General features: G+C 38.8%; 2 protein-coding genes and 1 long non-coding RNA gene across 5 annotated transcripts in view; all 3 read right to left on the bottom strand.

The window, feature by feature from the left end:
• The window catches only part of rhobtb2a (Rho related BTB domain containing 2a), a 51,069-nt gene extending 41,039 nt beyond the window's left edge, over window positions 1-10,030 (bottom strand). For 2 of the 3 annotated variants that reach the window (XM_082188704.1, XM_082188706.1), the window contains exon 1: window positions 9,659-10,030. In XM_082188704.1, coding sequence (XP_082044830.1) covers window positions 9,659-9,723 — 65 coding nt within the window. In that variant the 5' untranslated portion in view covers window positions 9,724-10,030. Of the gene's footprint in view, window positions 1-8,563; window positions 9,635-9,658 lie in introns of those variants that run through there. The other variant, XM_082188705.1, reaches the window with a different exon arrangement.
• The window catches only part of LOC309512953 (uncharacterized protein), a 176,581-nt gene that overhangs the window by 100,605 nt on the left and 60,453 nt on the right, over window positions 1-15,523 (bottom strand). The window lies entirely within an intron of this gene.
• Window positions 4,047-6,201, bottom strand: LOC309512507. The gene is made up of 2 exons (XR_014211063.1): window positions 4,825-6,201; window positions 4,047-4,744 (listed from the first exon to the last, which is right to left on the bottom strand). It is a non-coding gene; the product is annotated as an uncharacterized lncRNA (long non-coding RNA).

Raw genomic sequence — 15,523 nt, 5'->3', positions numbered from 1 at the left:
CAAATTCTTAATCATTCACAGATCTCGACTTTCTCCAGTCGGCCCTCTGAAAGTGATCTCTCTGAAATCATTGTGTTCCAAACAGACCTGATTCATCATGTTGAGCAATCAGAGTGCCAACACATAAAATCAATAAAGGAACAACCCCTACGGCAGGGGTTCTCAACTCTGGCCCTCGAGTTCCACTTTCCTGCAGAGTTTAGCTCCAACCCAGGGGCGGATCTACAAAATTATATGTATGGGGTGGCAAGGGGGTAGCATGAAGACTGTGAGAGGTGGCAACACCAAAGCAAACAAACATTCAATCATATGTACTATCATCTAGTATATATATCTTTAGTATATATCATCTATAGTAAAATATTGCTGCAAGTGCAATCGTCGGGGTCCAAGCACCAATGGCCCAAGTGAAGAGAACACTTGAACTTAAAAGTCCTTAAGACAGAGTAACACAAGACAGGAATCATGACAATAAGTGTAGCTTGCAGTTTTGTTTGTTTTATTATTCATACCACAATAGTAATATTGTGGTATGAATAATAGCCCCCGGCAGCTCTGTGACGCCAGGGGAGCGACGGAGCGGGCAGAGGGGTTGACGGAGGCCGGCGCGGCGATGGACAATGGACTAGGCATGGTCAGTGCCCTGGGCCGCTCAGCTAACAGTACTGGCTGTCGAAGAAGAAAAACTACTCTCCCTGCCAAAGTAAGACCACTCCAAACACAAGCACTGACCAAACAGAGACAGACTTTATTTTTTCAAACTGTTAATCATGCCAAAGTGGTTTGGGATTCCACGGTAAAACCTAAAGGTATTATGGGAGGTCATTTAAACATTCGAAGCTTATTTCCCAAGCGAGATGAGATAAGGATATTGTTGTCTGAGTCCAATATCGATTTTCTCTGTATTAGTGAAACTTGGCTACATGATAAAATTCCAACCAGCATAATTGATGTTCCGGGGTATACATGCTTTAGAAGGGATCGAAATGTGGGTAGGGGTGGGGGTGTATTGATATACATTAAGGACACATTCAATGCAAAGGAAGCTTATCCAACTGCTGATATGTCTACTGAATGTCTATGTATTAATGTAATACTGTCGCAAAATATGCAATTTTATATTTTAGTGGTATATAATCCTCCCTCGGCGTGTACTGAAACGCTCTGCGATAACTTGGACGCGCTGTTTAAGAATTTTAAGCACAAGAATGAGGTGCTTGTCTTCGGAGATTTTAATATAAATTGGCTTAACAAACACTGTAGGAAAAAACTGAAAAACCTTGCATCCAAACATGATTTTATTCAAATGATTGAAGCCCCTACACGTATCACCAGGAATACTCAAACATTAATAGATTTAATTTTCGTGAACAAACCTGACAGAATCATAAAAACATATAATTTAGTCACTGGTCTATCCGACCATAATATGATTCTAATTGCAAGAAAACTGACAAAGAAAAGAATGACTAGGTTTTTAAATCCAAACCAGAATTCATTTAAACTTGAAATCCCTCGTAAAAAGCTGACTGAATTTGAGAATGAGTTAAAGGATGTTAACTGGGATGAGCTTCAACAATATGATCAAGTAAACGACTGCTGTAATAAACTTATGTCCATTATTGAGAGTATTGTTGATAAATATATTAAAAAGCGAAAAAAATCCCAAAGAAAATTTCAGCTACCATGGATGAACGATAATATTCGAAAACTGATGAAAAGGAGAGACTTTGCCTTGAAAATTTTTATTAAGACCCGAAGGGACACCGATTTGAAATTATTTAAAAGCTTGCGAAACCAAGTTGTTAAAGACCTTAGAATGTCCAAATCAAATCATTATATTCAAGTTCTATCAGAGGCTAAAGGGAATGGCAAATTAATTTGGAAGCAATTGAACAGCCTATTAAATCCAAAGGGGTATGTCACCCAAAACAAATATGAACTCATAATGGGTGAACACATTATCACTGATAGTGCACAAGTTGCTAATGAATTCAACAACTTCTTTTTACAATCTGTTAATAACCTTGCATCAAGCTTTCCATGCTGGAATGATATAGACCTAACAACAGTAGACCTGCTTGAAGATCAAGAGAACTCATTCCAGCTCAGGGAGGTCGGTCAGACAACTGTTCTGAAAGCTATACAGGACTTAAACACCACCTACTCAAAGGATATTTTTAATTTAGATACAGCTTTTGTTAAAAAATATAGTAGCATTCTGGTCCAGCCTCTCACCAATCTTGTTAATATTTCCATTAAATCCGGGCAATTCCCAGATGGATGGAAAAATGCTTTAGTAATACCGATTTTTAAATCAGGAGATGACAAAATGCCTTGTAATTATAGACCTATCAGTCTTCTTCCAGCGTTGTCCAAAGTTTTAGAGAAGATTGTCTCAGAACAACTAATGCATTATCTTGAGACAAACCAGTATCTGAGTCCTTTGCAATTTGGATTCAGGCAAAACTATTCCACAGAATTAGCTACCTGTTTATTAATTGAAAATATCAAACAATCACTCGACAAGGGAAATGTAGTTGGTGCAGTATTTTTAGACTTAAAAAAGGCGTTTGACACAGTAAATCACAACACCTTAATTTCAAAATTAGCTAAGTTTAATTTATCCAAACAGTCATTGTCCTGGTTTGCATCATATTTAAAAGGCCGTGAACAGTGTGTTGTGATTAATAATGTGAGATCCACTTTCCTCAAAATCAATACAGGGATTCCTCAGGGCACGGTTTTGGGACCTATACTCTTCTGTCTCTATATTAATGACTTGCCAGATGTAATATGTCCAGATATAGGTCTACAGATGTATGCAGATGACACAGTGGTGTATGCATCTGGTAATACCTGTATTTCTGTGGCTGACAAACTAAATGCTAACTTAGAAAAAATATCATCTTGGCTGGCCTCACCTCATCTTGTTTAACTTTAAACACCAAAAAAACAAACTCTGTCTGTTTTTCTATTAAAAAATTACCTCTAACATATCTCTTGAACGTAAAAATGAATGGGGAACTTATCGAACAAGTACCTGAAGTGACGTATCTTGGAATAATTATAGACTATCAGTTGAATTTTAAAAGTCATATCAAGAAAATCTGTAAAACCATTAAGGCCAACTTGAGCTGTTTTATGATGATAAGAAACTGCCTGACTCTTGACTGTGCTTTTATCTTTCTAAATTCTATGATTCTCTCACATATATCTTATGGTTTAACCATATGGTCCCAAGCTCATCAGTCATCTGTCAATACCATAGAGTGTCTTTATAACCGAGCCCTGAAAGTCCTCGACAAGAAAAGAATAAGGTACCATCACTGCCTAATTCAAAGTAAATACAAGATTTTAAGTTTTGTTAATTTTATTTCTTTGCATATGGTTAAATTGGTTTTCAAATGTCTAAATGACGATGCTCCACTACTGCTTTGTAAAATAATAACAAGACAGCAAAGTACCAGATCCATCACCCGATCAGCGTCAAAAGGCAATTGTAGTATCCATTTTCGCAGAACATCATTTGCCCAGGCTGCCTTTTCAATAAAAGGGGCAAAATTATGGAACTCTCTGCCAGACTATTTGAAATGCATACCGACATTAGCCACCTTTAAAAAAAACACCAAATCGTGGTTAATTCAGGAACAATCTTGTTCTCATATTTAGTCTTTACACTTTGTCCTCTTTGTATGTATGTGTGTATATGTATATATATATATATATATATATATATGTATATATATATATGTGTATGTATGTATCTATATATATATATATATATATTTTTTTTTTTTTTTTTTTTTTTTTTTCTCTTCTTATTTTAATAATGTAAAACTGTATTTTTTATCAGAAAGCCCTACTAGGGACAAGTGTCGTGAATTAGCTTTAGCTAAAAACACTATGATACATACATTGGATGACTGTTAAGCTTATCTATGTTATCTGTATCTGTCCCTATCTAAATAAACTTAAATAATAATAATACATATCTTTATAGAAATGTTATAATGTATATTACCTTACTTTATTTTTGTTTTAAATAGACAGCAATATATTTGATCATACCTGGCAACTTGAAAAATATGTTTTTTGGGGGGATATATAAAAGTTAAATAAACATTTAATGATCTATAAGCATTTCAAAGATTTCTATGTACACTAATTTTATAAAACTATACTGTCGCACCATACCAATTAATTAAATAAATGAATTTTTTTTTTTCTCCATTAAACAAGATGGAAACTGATAGAAAAACAATAGGCTTAAAAGATTCTTTATCTAACTCTGCTATTAGTTTCAGTGATCGGGATCGTCAAATATATCAAATAAATGAGATCAAATATATAAAAGTGGAGCCAGAAGTCGGAGAATCCGCACGCCACAAATATCCTACAAAACACAGGTCAAAATAAACGATTAGAAGTATTGTGGAAAATAATACTATATAAATAATGGAAAAACAGTCCATTTGTTTCTGAATTGAGCAACCCTGGTTGTGCGGTGTGTTTTTAGCCCCTTTCACACAGAGATTCCGGAAAATACACGGATAATGTGTCCCAGGATTTGTCCCGGGATCGTTTGATTTTGGTTCATTCACACTGCCAGTGATTTTCCAGAATCTGTGAGTGCGTTCACACACATCCCGTAAAGACACGTGACGTCAGGATGTGATAACTCTTGTCAGATGTCAGTTCTGCTGATAACTCTTCGTCATTTCTACACAAAGACGAGTCCATACTCCCCAGTAGCGCCACTGGGTTTGCCGAGTGGCTCGTTCCCCATATGCTGTAGCAAAGGTTGTAGAAAGGTGATGGCACGTGCGTCATCACTACGACACACCCCTTACGGCATTGGTCCTGGGTTTTGTTCACACAGGGCGCGTTCCGGGACTGATCCCGGCAATGTTACTAGGTCCCCGTCCCGGCATCAATCCCAGCATCAATCCCGGGACGTGTTTGAGTTCACACAGAAGGCACTCTAGCAATCTTACGGCAATTTCCCGGGATCAACGCGCTGTGTGAAAGGGGCTTTTGATTCACCAAAAATAACTGGTTCATAAGAGTCATATAACTCAGGAGAAGTGAAGCTAACACTTGATTCGGACACATCTTGATGCCCTCCTACCTTAGAATGCATTTTTAGGCTTTCAGACAAAGCCAAGATCTTTAGGAAGAATAGAAAGCTACAGACAGATGAGTTTGATCAGGGTTGGAGCTAAACTCTGCAGGAAAGTGGAACTCGAAGGCCAGAGTTGAGAAGCCCTGCCCTACACTGTCTTCATAATCTTCTTCTGTACCGATGCCAATGTCATCTAATTTGACTTTCAGAGTACCTTAAAGCATGGGTATTGAGAGCTCCTGGTAGAGGTACAGTAGCCGTGTTTCCACTGTCGGGCCAAAAGCGAGCATTCTTTCATAGTGCGTGCCAGGGTCAGTGGCATTTCCACTGTCACGTCCAGGGGCTTGATCATGCTTCGTCTGGGCTTCATCATGGTCCAAAGTGGGCCAAGAGGTGCTTGAGGAGTGGTCACGAAAAGAGGCGATGTTTGAGAGTCAACACCAATGCTCGTCATTTAAAATGTTTTCATGTCAGGCTAACAGCTAACCTCAACATTAAAGACATTTAAAAAAAAAAAAATTAGCTTAAAACTCACTTTCAGACACCAGCAAGTGTGTGAAATAACTTCAGATTGCGATTCTGATGACAGTATGAGGCAGAGTATATTTATACAGTGCTAAAAAGCTTACCCATTGTATAAATATACATAATATAAATACATATATGATTATAGAAAATACCTGAGACTGTTTGAAGAATTTAGACAAAGCATATAATATTCGAAGTCTGAGGCTACTGGCCCCATCCGGCGCGCTGTTAGCCCTGGCTCGCACTGGCCGACAGTGGAAAGGCAGCTAATGGTCCCTTCCTTGAGTGGGCTTCATTTCAGTCCCTAACCCCTAACTCCCATGCAAATGAATTAAACACTTGGAGCAACACACATAAACTATACCTGTATGTGTTAAAAACCATTAATTCTACAAAAAAACATCACATGACATGAGTTTGGGGGTTAAGGGTGTGTAACATCAAAATAAACTGTAATTTAATTAAAAAGCACCAGACCTCATTCGTTTTCATTATATTTTTCAAAAATTTACGTTTTGTTTTAAAGTCATACAATTTGGAATGACATGAAGGTGCGAAAATAATGACAGGAGATTCACTTTTGTCGCAGTGAGTGAAATGATATTTAATTAAGCTCAAAGCTGTTACCAACTTCACCATCACAGAGGCTAGATAACGTCACTAGAGGTAAAAAACTTTTTTTTTAAAGCTGATGGGGTTACCAGCTGGGTAACCATAAAAACAGAGGAACAGATGCTAATGATAAAATGCAGCTGGAGTGAGATGTTGCCTTTCTCTCTTCTGTCAAACATGAAAGACGATAGTTTGAGAAGGTGCTGGGGGATTTAAAACCACTTTCTTCCACTGTTTAATTCTGATTGAACAGCAAGCATAAATGACACATTGCATAATATTAATAATAAAAGTTATTTAGATTAAGATTAAAGATAGAAAACATTTTAATATAGCCTATCTTATATCGGAGTGTCTATTTACACTAAGGCGGGCTTTGTTGGCAGAGGCTATTTACACTAACTCCGCCCACTGACGTCTGATTGGGCCAGACAAAATTACGGAAGACACTGGATTGTCAACAGTAGCAATATACTGCATCCTAATTCACCTACTTATACTACGCCCTAAAAGTATGTACTCTATTTGTGAAGAAATAGTAGAAACTTCTGCGTGTGTAGCAAAAGAGAAGACAAGCTTTGGGACATACTATCACGTCATACAATTGCATCATTAATGGATGCTTTCTGTCGCTTCCTGTCACAGTAAACTGGCCTGTCAATCAACTTGTCACAGTTAAATTCCTCCACATTTCATTTAAATTCCTACCGTATCGGAGAGAAATGCAGAAACACGTTGATCAGCAGTCGCAGGTCTTTCATGCGGAGACTCTCCACATATTAATGCATAATAATGATGCATGGCCAATCAGATCTTTATAAAGGTCTACATTGTTATTGCAGATGAAATATAACACGGATAACATTAAATAAATATATTTTTTTATCAGGTTAAACTTTGATTAGTCACTCAAACCTTTATCTAAACCTATCACCGGTCCGTTGGTCGTGCATATCCGCCATGTTTTGTAGTTTTTTTTTACTTTTTACTCCTCTGTAGTTCCTCCTCCAAAATGCAATGGGTTGTGGGCAATATTAGCTGTTATAGTGAGCATGGATTCACACTTCGAAAATCCACCGGAAATAGTAGACCATTCAGGGACTTTCACATACGCTTTTCAGCATACTATGCTTTGGGGCACACTTCCTCTAATCTCACATACTATTTAGGATGGATAGTATGGACATTGGGATGCAGGGATAGTGTAGGTGTAGGCCAAGTTTTGACGCAAATGTTTGAATGCGCCTTTTGCCGAACTCGCTCTACTCGCTTTTCTCATCACATATCAGATCGGAAAGGTATTATTTTCAATAAAAATGAAAAAAACATTTGCAAAGACTAGAGGAAATATAGTGTCTAACGTTTGGTTAGGGTTAGGGAGGGCTTTGTTGTCTCAATAAGGCGGCATCCATTTAATAATTTTAATAAATATAATAAATGTATTGCATACCATTTACTGTACAACAACACTGAGGTGCAAATAGTATCTGCCACTATTTATAAGTATAACTACTAATTACACTTATTGCAAAGAAAATACTGCTACTGTAAAAAATTATTTTCATGATTTATCACACCTTTTTATCTTTTATCAAATCAACTTAGAAAATGAATGTGGTTCAGATAACATTATTTTGAGTTTCTATTTATTAGCCTAAACCAATGTCCTTCATTGTATTAACACAACATTTTAATTTCAATGAACTCAACATTTTAAGGCTGCCAGGTAACCTTACCTTTTTAAGTTAAACTACCAATATGTTATTTTACAGTGATTAGTGCAAAGATCGCCATATTATATTGTAGGCCTACTGATTCTATTATATCAGTGTGGTTATGTATATCAATACACTGAAAAGTGTAGAAAACGTAACACACATTGAATTAAACATGAAAGTACTCCAATTACGTACTGCAATATCTGATCCAGTAATAATCAGATCCAATAATACACATAACCTGTTAATGATCATCTTGGGAGATTATATCAATATGGATATTAGTCTATCATGTTATTACAGTTAATCATTCCATAACTCAGTGTTATTGATGTCAACAGTTATCAAGTTACAATGATAGCCTACATAATCATGGCTGAAATATTGATTAGATCACAAGCGCATAAAAATCCACTAATCTTCATATTACATCATCGCAATAACCGTACATAATGTAGCCTAAAGCAGGCACAAACATTCTCAGCTCTACGTCGCTCGGAAATAAAGCTTATATGCTACATTCATGTAGTATTCCACTGAAAACAAATAAGAAGTTATATAAGGTACAGTGCATTATTACCTCGTGTCTTGAAAATGGAGGTGGCTGGTATTATAGCAGCACAGTCTTTGGTTTCCAGGGAAACGGAATTAAGCCTAGTACTCCTCCTCTATTACTGTACCACGAGCCACTCTTACTTAATGCAATTTTATTATAATCTAATGAACAAGGAATAGTTTACAGCTAACGTCTATCTAAAAAACTAAATGCATCACCGACAGCAGATATAGCCTAATATTGCATTAAAAAAAACGTAAAGTAGCTTGCAAAGCGCATGAGCGAGTAACGCGACTCCTTCTGCTATAGACATCTGCTATAAACACAACCTACACCAATGATCTGCTAATGCTGCTATAAACACAACCTAAACACCAATGAAAGAGCCTCTCAACGCCGTCCAATAGCCCGATCAAAACTATCCATCTCATTCATAACTCGACCATAGGCTACATCTGAAGCGTTACGCCTTTCAAGACAGTGTAACCTAATGCTTTAAGATTTAGCAAGCAAATTGTAAGGTTAAACTCATTCATTCATTCATTTAAGCTTTTTATTATAGGCCTATTATTATTATTATTATGATTATGATTATAAGGCAATAAATATGAAATCTTATTAAAATAAACTAGGCCTACTTAAAAAAATAAAATACAAATGTGTAAGTCATAATAATATTTATTTTTACAAATTAAAATAGTATTTTACTTAATAGCTCAATTCCTTTTAAAGAGCAGGCTACGTGTGAGTGAACTTTACAAATACTGACAATAAATGGACATTTTTTGGACACTCGAATGATAGGCCATACTGAAGGATGATGTCTATCCCGTTTGCATTATTGCATTTTTTTCTGATAACTCGTTCTCACAACAATGATTTCGAGATGCACCGATTCGATATTATCCGCCGCATTTTCTGAATGAATATAGTCTGTTCATTCACCGCCCTTTCTACAGGCTATTATGTAGCCTATACAGCAGATGTCTTCTTGAGAAATGATACTTTAAGTATCGTTTTAATAAATAACAGCGACTTAATATCTTCATGCACCAGTAAGTAGGCTAGATAGAGTGACACACACACACACACACACACACATGCTGCGGTTGCTCTTACCGCATCACAGGGAAGTGTTGCATCGGCTCGGCCGATATGGGGAAGCGACAGAAGAACAAATGCATCGGATGAGGATGGAAAGCTGGAACTGAACTTCATTTTCGGATCTAGAATATACGGCTTAAAATCGCTGCCGCCGGTCAAAACGCGTTCGAGAGAAATGTCTCTATGCTTCTCCTCAAACGCCATCAGATGAAACGCAGACTTTTAGCTCAGGCTCGGTGGCGGGCAGCAGGGCTGGACAGACTCTTATGTTTCCTCAGTTACCGTACGAACTGTACAACACAGGCACAACAACACATCAGTAGCCTACTGCACATTCACTGTAACACAAACACACCGACCCTGTTCACCTGCTTTAGCAAGGGCTAAATTCAGTCTCTCTATCCTTTAGCAATCTGACCCCTGGATAAAGAGGTAATGTTTGTGTTTCCTCTTGATTTTTTTAAGATCAGAGTCCAAGGGCCTAATCTGGGTTTAAGAGTAAGCACTACCTTTAAACAATCCAGATTTGATATGTGTGGATATTTTGAGCAAAATATATAGGCCCTATCACTATATAGCAGACATTAGTAATATGTGTTTTGGTTTTTTGAGTTAAGTTTCTTTACCTGTGTTTAGTCCCTGTGTTCTTGGCTATGGTTTCTTATTTGATTTTTCAGTCCCTCTAATGCAAGTTTGGGGTCAGATAGATTTAAAAATAATAATAAAAAAATAATAATAATACATTAATACTTTTATACAACAAGGATGCATTAAATTGCTCAAAAGTAATAGTAAATAAAGCTATAATGTTACAAAAAATTAAATCTATTTCAAATAAATGCTGTTCTTCGATAAAAACTATTCATAAAAAATAAGTAGCCTACTATTCATCAAAGAATCCTAAAAAAATATATATCACTGTTTTCTTGGGGTGTAACGATACTCTCATGTCACGATTCGATACATATCCCGATACTGAACTCACGATATGATTATGGTTATGATTAGGTTAACAAATTTTTTTTGTTAGCAATTTTACTTTTGATTAAAATGCTACATTTATTACAGTGTGGGTGTAAATGAATAGACTTGGACTTGGTACTGATAACATAATGCACAGGACAATGGTGACACCAGAATAAAAATACTCATGATTCTGAAGCTGAAAATATAGAATTATTTAAGACGAGCATGCTTTCACTCTGACTAGATATATTTAAAATAATGTAGGCCACTTTTTACTGGCAACAGAAGACATTTGGCATTATCAGGACCCACAAATATTCCCCCATTGCATTATTATACATTATATTCAACATTGTATCGTAGTTTAATGCAGTACTGACACTAAAACTCTGTAAACTTGATTTTTTTCCTCACAGTTATTTTTATTTTGGGTGAACTATACACAATACATATTGTCACAATCCACGATACATATTGATTAATTTTTGTATTGCGATATATTGGGACACAATATATTGTTACACCCCTATCCACAACAATATGAAGCAGTTTTCAACATTGATAATAATAAGAAATTGTTCTTGAAAAACAAATTAGCACATTGGAATGATTTCTGGAGGATCATGTGACATTGAAGACTGGAGTAATGACTCAAAGACCACACACATGAGTTTTTAGACCTGGCTCACATTGTGCTCTACCCTGATGGGACCCTGTGCTTGAGTTATTAAGTGGGACTCAGTAGGCAGATGAAAGCCCACCTGCCAGGGGATGGTCTTCGAGGCACTTGTGGAGTGGATGCTTCTATTATGTGGATCCCTCTTCACAGTGAGTGAAGAGGAGGAGGATTCCAACCCTGAGCCAGCGCCCATGCAGACCCTCAGCCAGAGGTATGGTTCATCGCGTCTGAGTCCCAGTCCGTCCACGAGTATAGACTTTGGCTCTGTCTTGGCCTGGCTCCACCACAGACTTCCGGGCCTTTTACTGCGCTTGGTCCCTCCTCCCCTTTGGCTCTATCGAGGTCCTCCATCCCTCTGGCTCCACTGTTGTTCTCACTCCCACAGGTTTACCCTCGGCCTTGCAAAGACCACCTCAGCTCCACCTCAGCTCTGCTTTGGTGTTCTGTGCCTACAACATCGCCCTTTGGCTCCCCTTGGTCTCCACCTCCTTTGGCTCCGCCTCAGTCTCCCAATCCATCAGCTCTGCCATGGTCAGCGGTCCAGCGAGCCACACCATGGATCTCCATTTAACAGTGGCCTCTTCCTCTGCCGACATAATCAAAAGTCTAAGTTGGGGGGGGGGGGGCTTTAAACAAGTAGCAGTAGACCACCACGGAGGATTGTGGATCCATGTGGATTTCCAGTTCCACCATGGTCCCTCCTCTGCTGGCCTGGCCAGGGTCTTCTCCTCCTCCAGGTCCTCCGTGGCAAGCCGTTGTATATGTTTTTTTTTTTTTTTTTTTTTTTTCTCTAAACCAAGATAGCCGACGGATAGTCAGAAATGCCAAGTTGCTCTAAATGTCATATTTACCTGTGCCCTTACTGTCTAACAGGTAGGCCTAAGCCATACAGTTTTGAATAAACAGTCTGCACTGCATAAATTATAAATTAAATATAGACTAATCCTTATTAAAACTACAAAAGTTCTTTAGTCAAGAGCAGTGAGTAATTTTCTCGGTTCCCTTTGTTCTTTGATTAACTTTACTGACAGAAAGCTTTATTGGCTGCTGTCTCTTTAAGACCAGCCGCTGCTGACAGAGACGCTGATCTCACACGTGACTCATTCTCTCACAACTCTTCACGTTCATCATAAGACTGCTCATTATGTTATGAAGATACTCGACAAAACTGACATTTTGGCATAATTGTGTGTGTTATTTTAAGTTCAAGAACAAAAGAGAACTGTATTCTGGCGTGCTGTCTGTGCGCACAATACTGGCGCGTGTCTTTCTGTGTGTGTGTGTGTGTGTGTGTGTGTGTGTGTCACAGTCAGGACATTCACAGGCAGCGCATTCTTTTGTCGCGCATAATGGTGCGTTCACACCGGACGCGAATAGCGCGTCAGGCGCGAGTGATTTCAATGTTAAGTCAATGCAAAGACGCGTTACGCGCGTAAAAAATTCCTGCGGCGCGAATGAGGCGTAGAGCTCGCAAGTTCGCGCGAATTGAGCGTCTGGCGCGTTAAGCGCGTTCCGCGCGAATGATTTTATTAGTGCTATTTGTGCATTCACGGGTTTGATGCGAATTCGCGTCTGCCGCCCGAGTTGAAAAATCTGAACTTCTGCGTCAATTCGCGCCGCGTTAACCAATCAGGAGCCTGCTTGCTGCTGTCACGTGGTGAAGTGACAGTTTATAATGTTATTTTATGTTTGGCCTCAATAAATTATTTTGTAATATGACTAAAATGCACAACAAAGCAAATCTTTCACATAAAAACTCGATTTCAATATATGAGAGATACTCATTTTGTATTGAATGCTATTTATTCCATATCTATTCTAGATTATATGAAACATAATTATTCTAATGTAAAGACAACAAACACAATTTAGTGTATAAAAACAAAAATCACAGGACAGGTTTCACTTTTGGAGGCTGACTCCATTTATTATCAAAACAAAAATAAATGACAGATTAGGTGGGTGCGGGCGAGGGTGAACCTCGCGCCGGGCTGTAGAGCGCGGGCTCGACAGGCAGCGACCACTCGAGGCCGAGGCCTTATACGGCCTACGCTGTCCTCGTCAGCGTCCTCACCGTTAGGTCCACCAAACCTAGCTCCTGGAGCAAATTGTGAAACTCCTGAAACCCTCCGGAGGGTCTGGTGGACCCGAGTACAGCGACGATGTCCCCTACGTAGCTGTTTCTGCTCTCCAGAGCATATACGAGCGGTGACTCTCTCGATTAATGCTAACGCTAATGCTCGATAAACATCTAAAAAAGATGGCCGCCAAAACTTTCACCTCTGACGCGCGTAAATTTCGCTTCAAACTTTTGTTTTTACGCGCGTTAGACACGCGAATTAACACAGAGTGGTCAAGCGTCAAACTAGACGCGGCAGGCGCGAATTTGACGCGCTATTCGCGTCCGGTGTGAACGCAGCATAAGGGTTTAAAAGCATTTGCATGAATAAGAGCGGGATCGTATAATGTAACACTAGCCAAAGGATGACAAAAATAAACGGATGCTGCGTTAATTGCATTAAATATTTTAACACGTTAAACTGTTAAAAAATTAATTGCATGCGTTAACGTTGACAGGCCAAATTTATTTATTTAATAAAATCGCAACATTTTGCGTCATATAATCGCATAGGCTTGACATCGCAATTGCAATTGCGATATGATTAATCGTGCAGCACTACTTGTAATCAATTACTTGTTACATCAGTAAAGTAATCTGATTACATAATGCATGTTACTTGTAATGCTTTACTCGATACATCAAAAAAGTAATCTGATTACGTAACGCACGTTACCTTTACTGTGCGTTACTTCACTCACTACATCAAAAAGTAATTGTGGCGAGGGGGGCGTGGTTCAGCGAGGTCTGCAGCGGGAGAATGAGTTGGGAGAGGAGAGGTGAGTAAGTAGGTCAAGTGCAAAATCACAAACACCGGTGTCTTGTTGCAGTAATTGTCCTGGAGGGACTGATAAAAGCCACCGGGAAACGGGGAGTTGCAGAGAGAGACTGGTTTGTGGACTCGTGTGTATTGAGACTGATTGCCCGCTGTGAACGGAGATACTGATTCACCAGGGTCCACCGTCACTCCATCACTACAATCCCAATAACTAGAAGACTATTCACCAGCACCTGCCACTCATCAGTATGCAAAGCACACACCTCAGTCACATTCATTGTCTGGTCTTGTGGACTACAGACTTTACCTCTATCACTCCTCGTGATCCTCTCCGCTGCTCCTCTGAAGAGCCCTTCCTCATCGTCCCCTGTCTTCATCACGCTTCACTCCCATACTCACCTGGAAACCCCTTACCGTCAGCAACTGAGGTGTGTGCACTCCATCATTAACGGACATTACAGTCACAACCTCCAATCACCACCTGCAAAAATAAAGAACATTGTTATTTCACTCAGTCAACCTCGTCATTTCTGCTCACCTGTTGTGTCACTGCTGCAAATACGACCCGTTAAACATTCTCTGTGCTTGTCTTCCTTAAAGGGATAGTTCACCCAAAAATTAAGATTAGCCCATGATTTACTCACCCTGAAGCCATCCTAGGTGTATATGACATTCTTCTTTCAGACAAATATAATCGGAGTTATATAAAAAAATGCCCTGTCTCCTCCAATCTTTAGAATGAGAGTGAATGGCTTTCACTCTCAAAATTTTCTCCATCCATTCACTCCAAGCGGCAACCTCCCCGTCTCTCTCTTGAAACCAACACGGAAGTGAGTTAAACTGCAATTCATTGACTGGCCGCTTGAGGCTGGCTGCAGAAGTGAGTCAAATCTGTATCTCCCCCATGTTAAAATTACCAACTTTACAGCAGAAAAAAACGTGTTTACAGCCTGGATCTCTATGTGGCTTTGGTCTATACAGCTAATTTTGCCCTTCATAACAACTGTGAGGGGGGTGAATTTTTTTATAACTCATCCGTTTAGTTGATTAATATTTAAAGTTCTGCATAATTAAGGGTGTGTCCACTTTTGAGTGACAGGTGGATTCCCGCTGATGTCAATGCTAGCCGTTTGTTTGCTGTTAGCCGCGTCACTACTCACTTCACCTCAGCAAATTTTAGCTGCTGAACTTTCCATCTCTGCAGTGTTTGTGCTTTTTTCGGGATTATTTCATACAATTTAATACACCCATTACTTCGCCCACGGCTTTGGATTCCGTCGTTGTCGCCGAGTATCGTTCGAGAGAACAACCAGCGCTATATTTCAGTTGTTTTCCTCT

This window comes from Leuciscus leuciscus (assembly GCF_965113295.1).
Source record: "Leuciscus leuciscus genome assembly, chromosome: 13".
NCBI classification, from domain to species: domain Eukaryota; kingdom Metazoa; phylum Chordata; class Actinopteri; order Cypriniformes; family Leuciscidae; genus Leuciscus; species Leuciscus leuciscus.
This window is presented reverse-complemented; position numbering and strand designations above follow the sequence as displayed.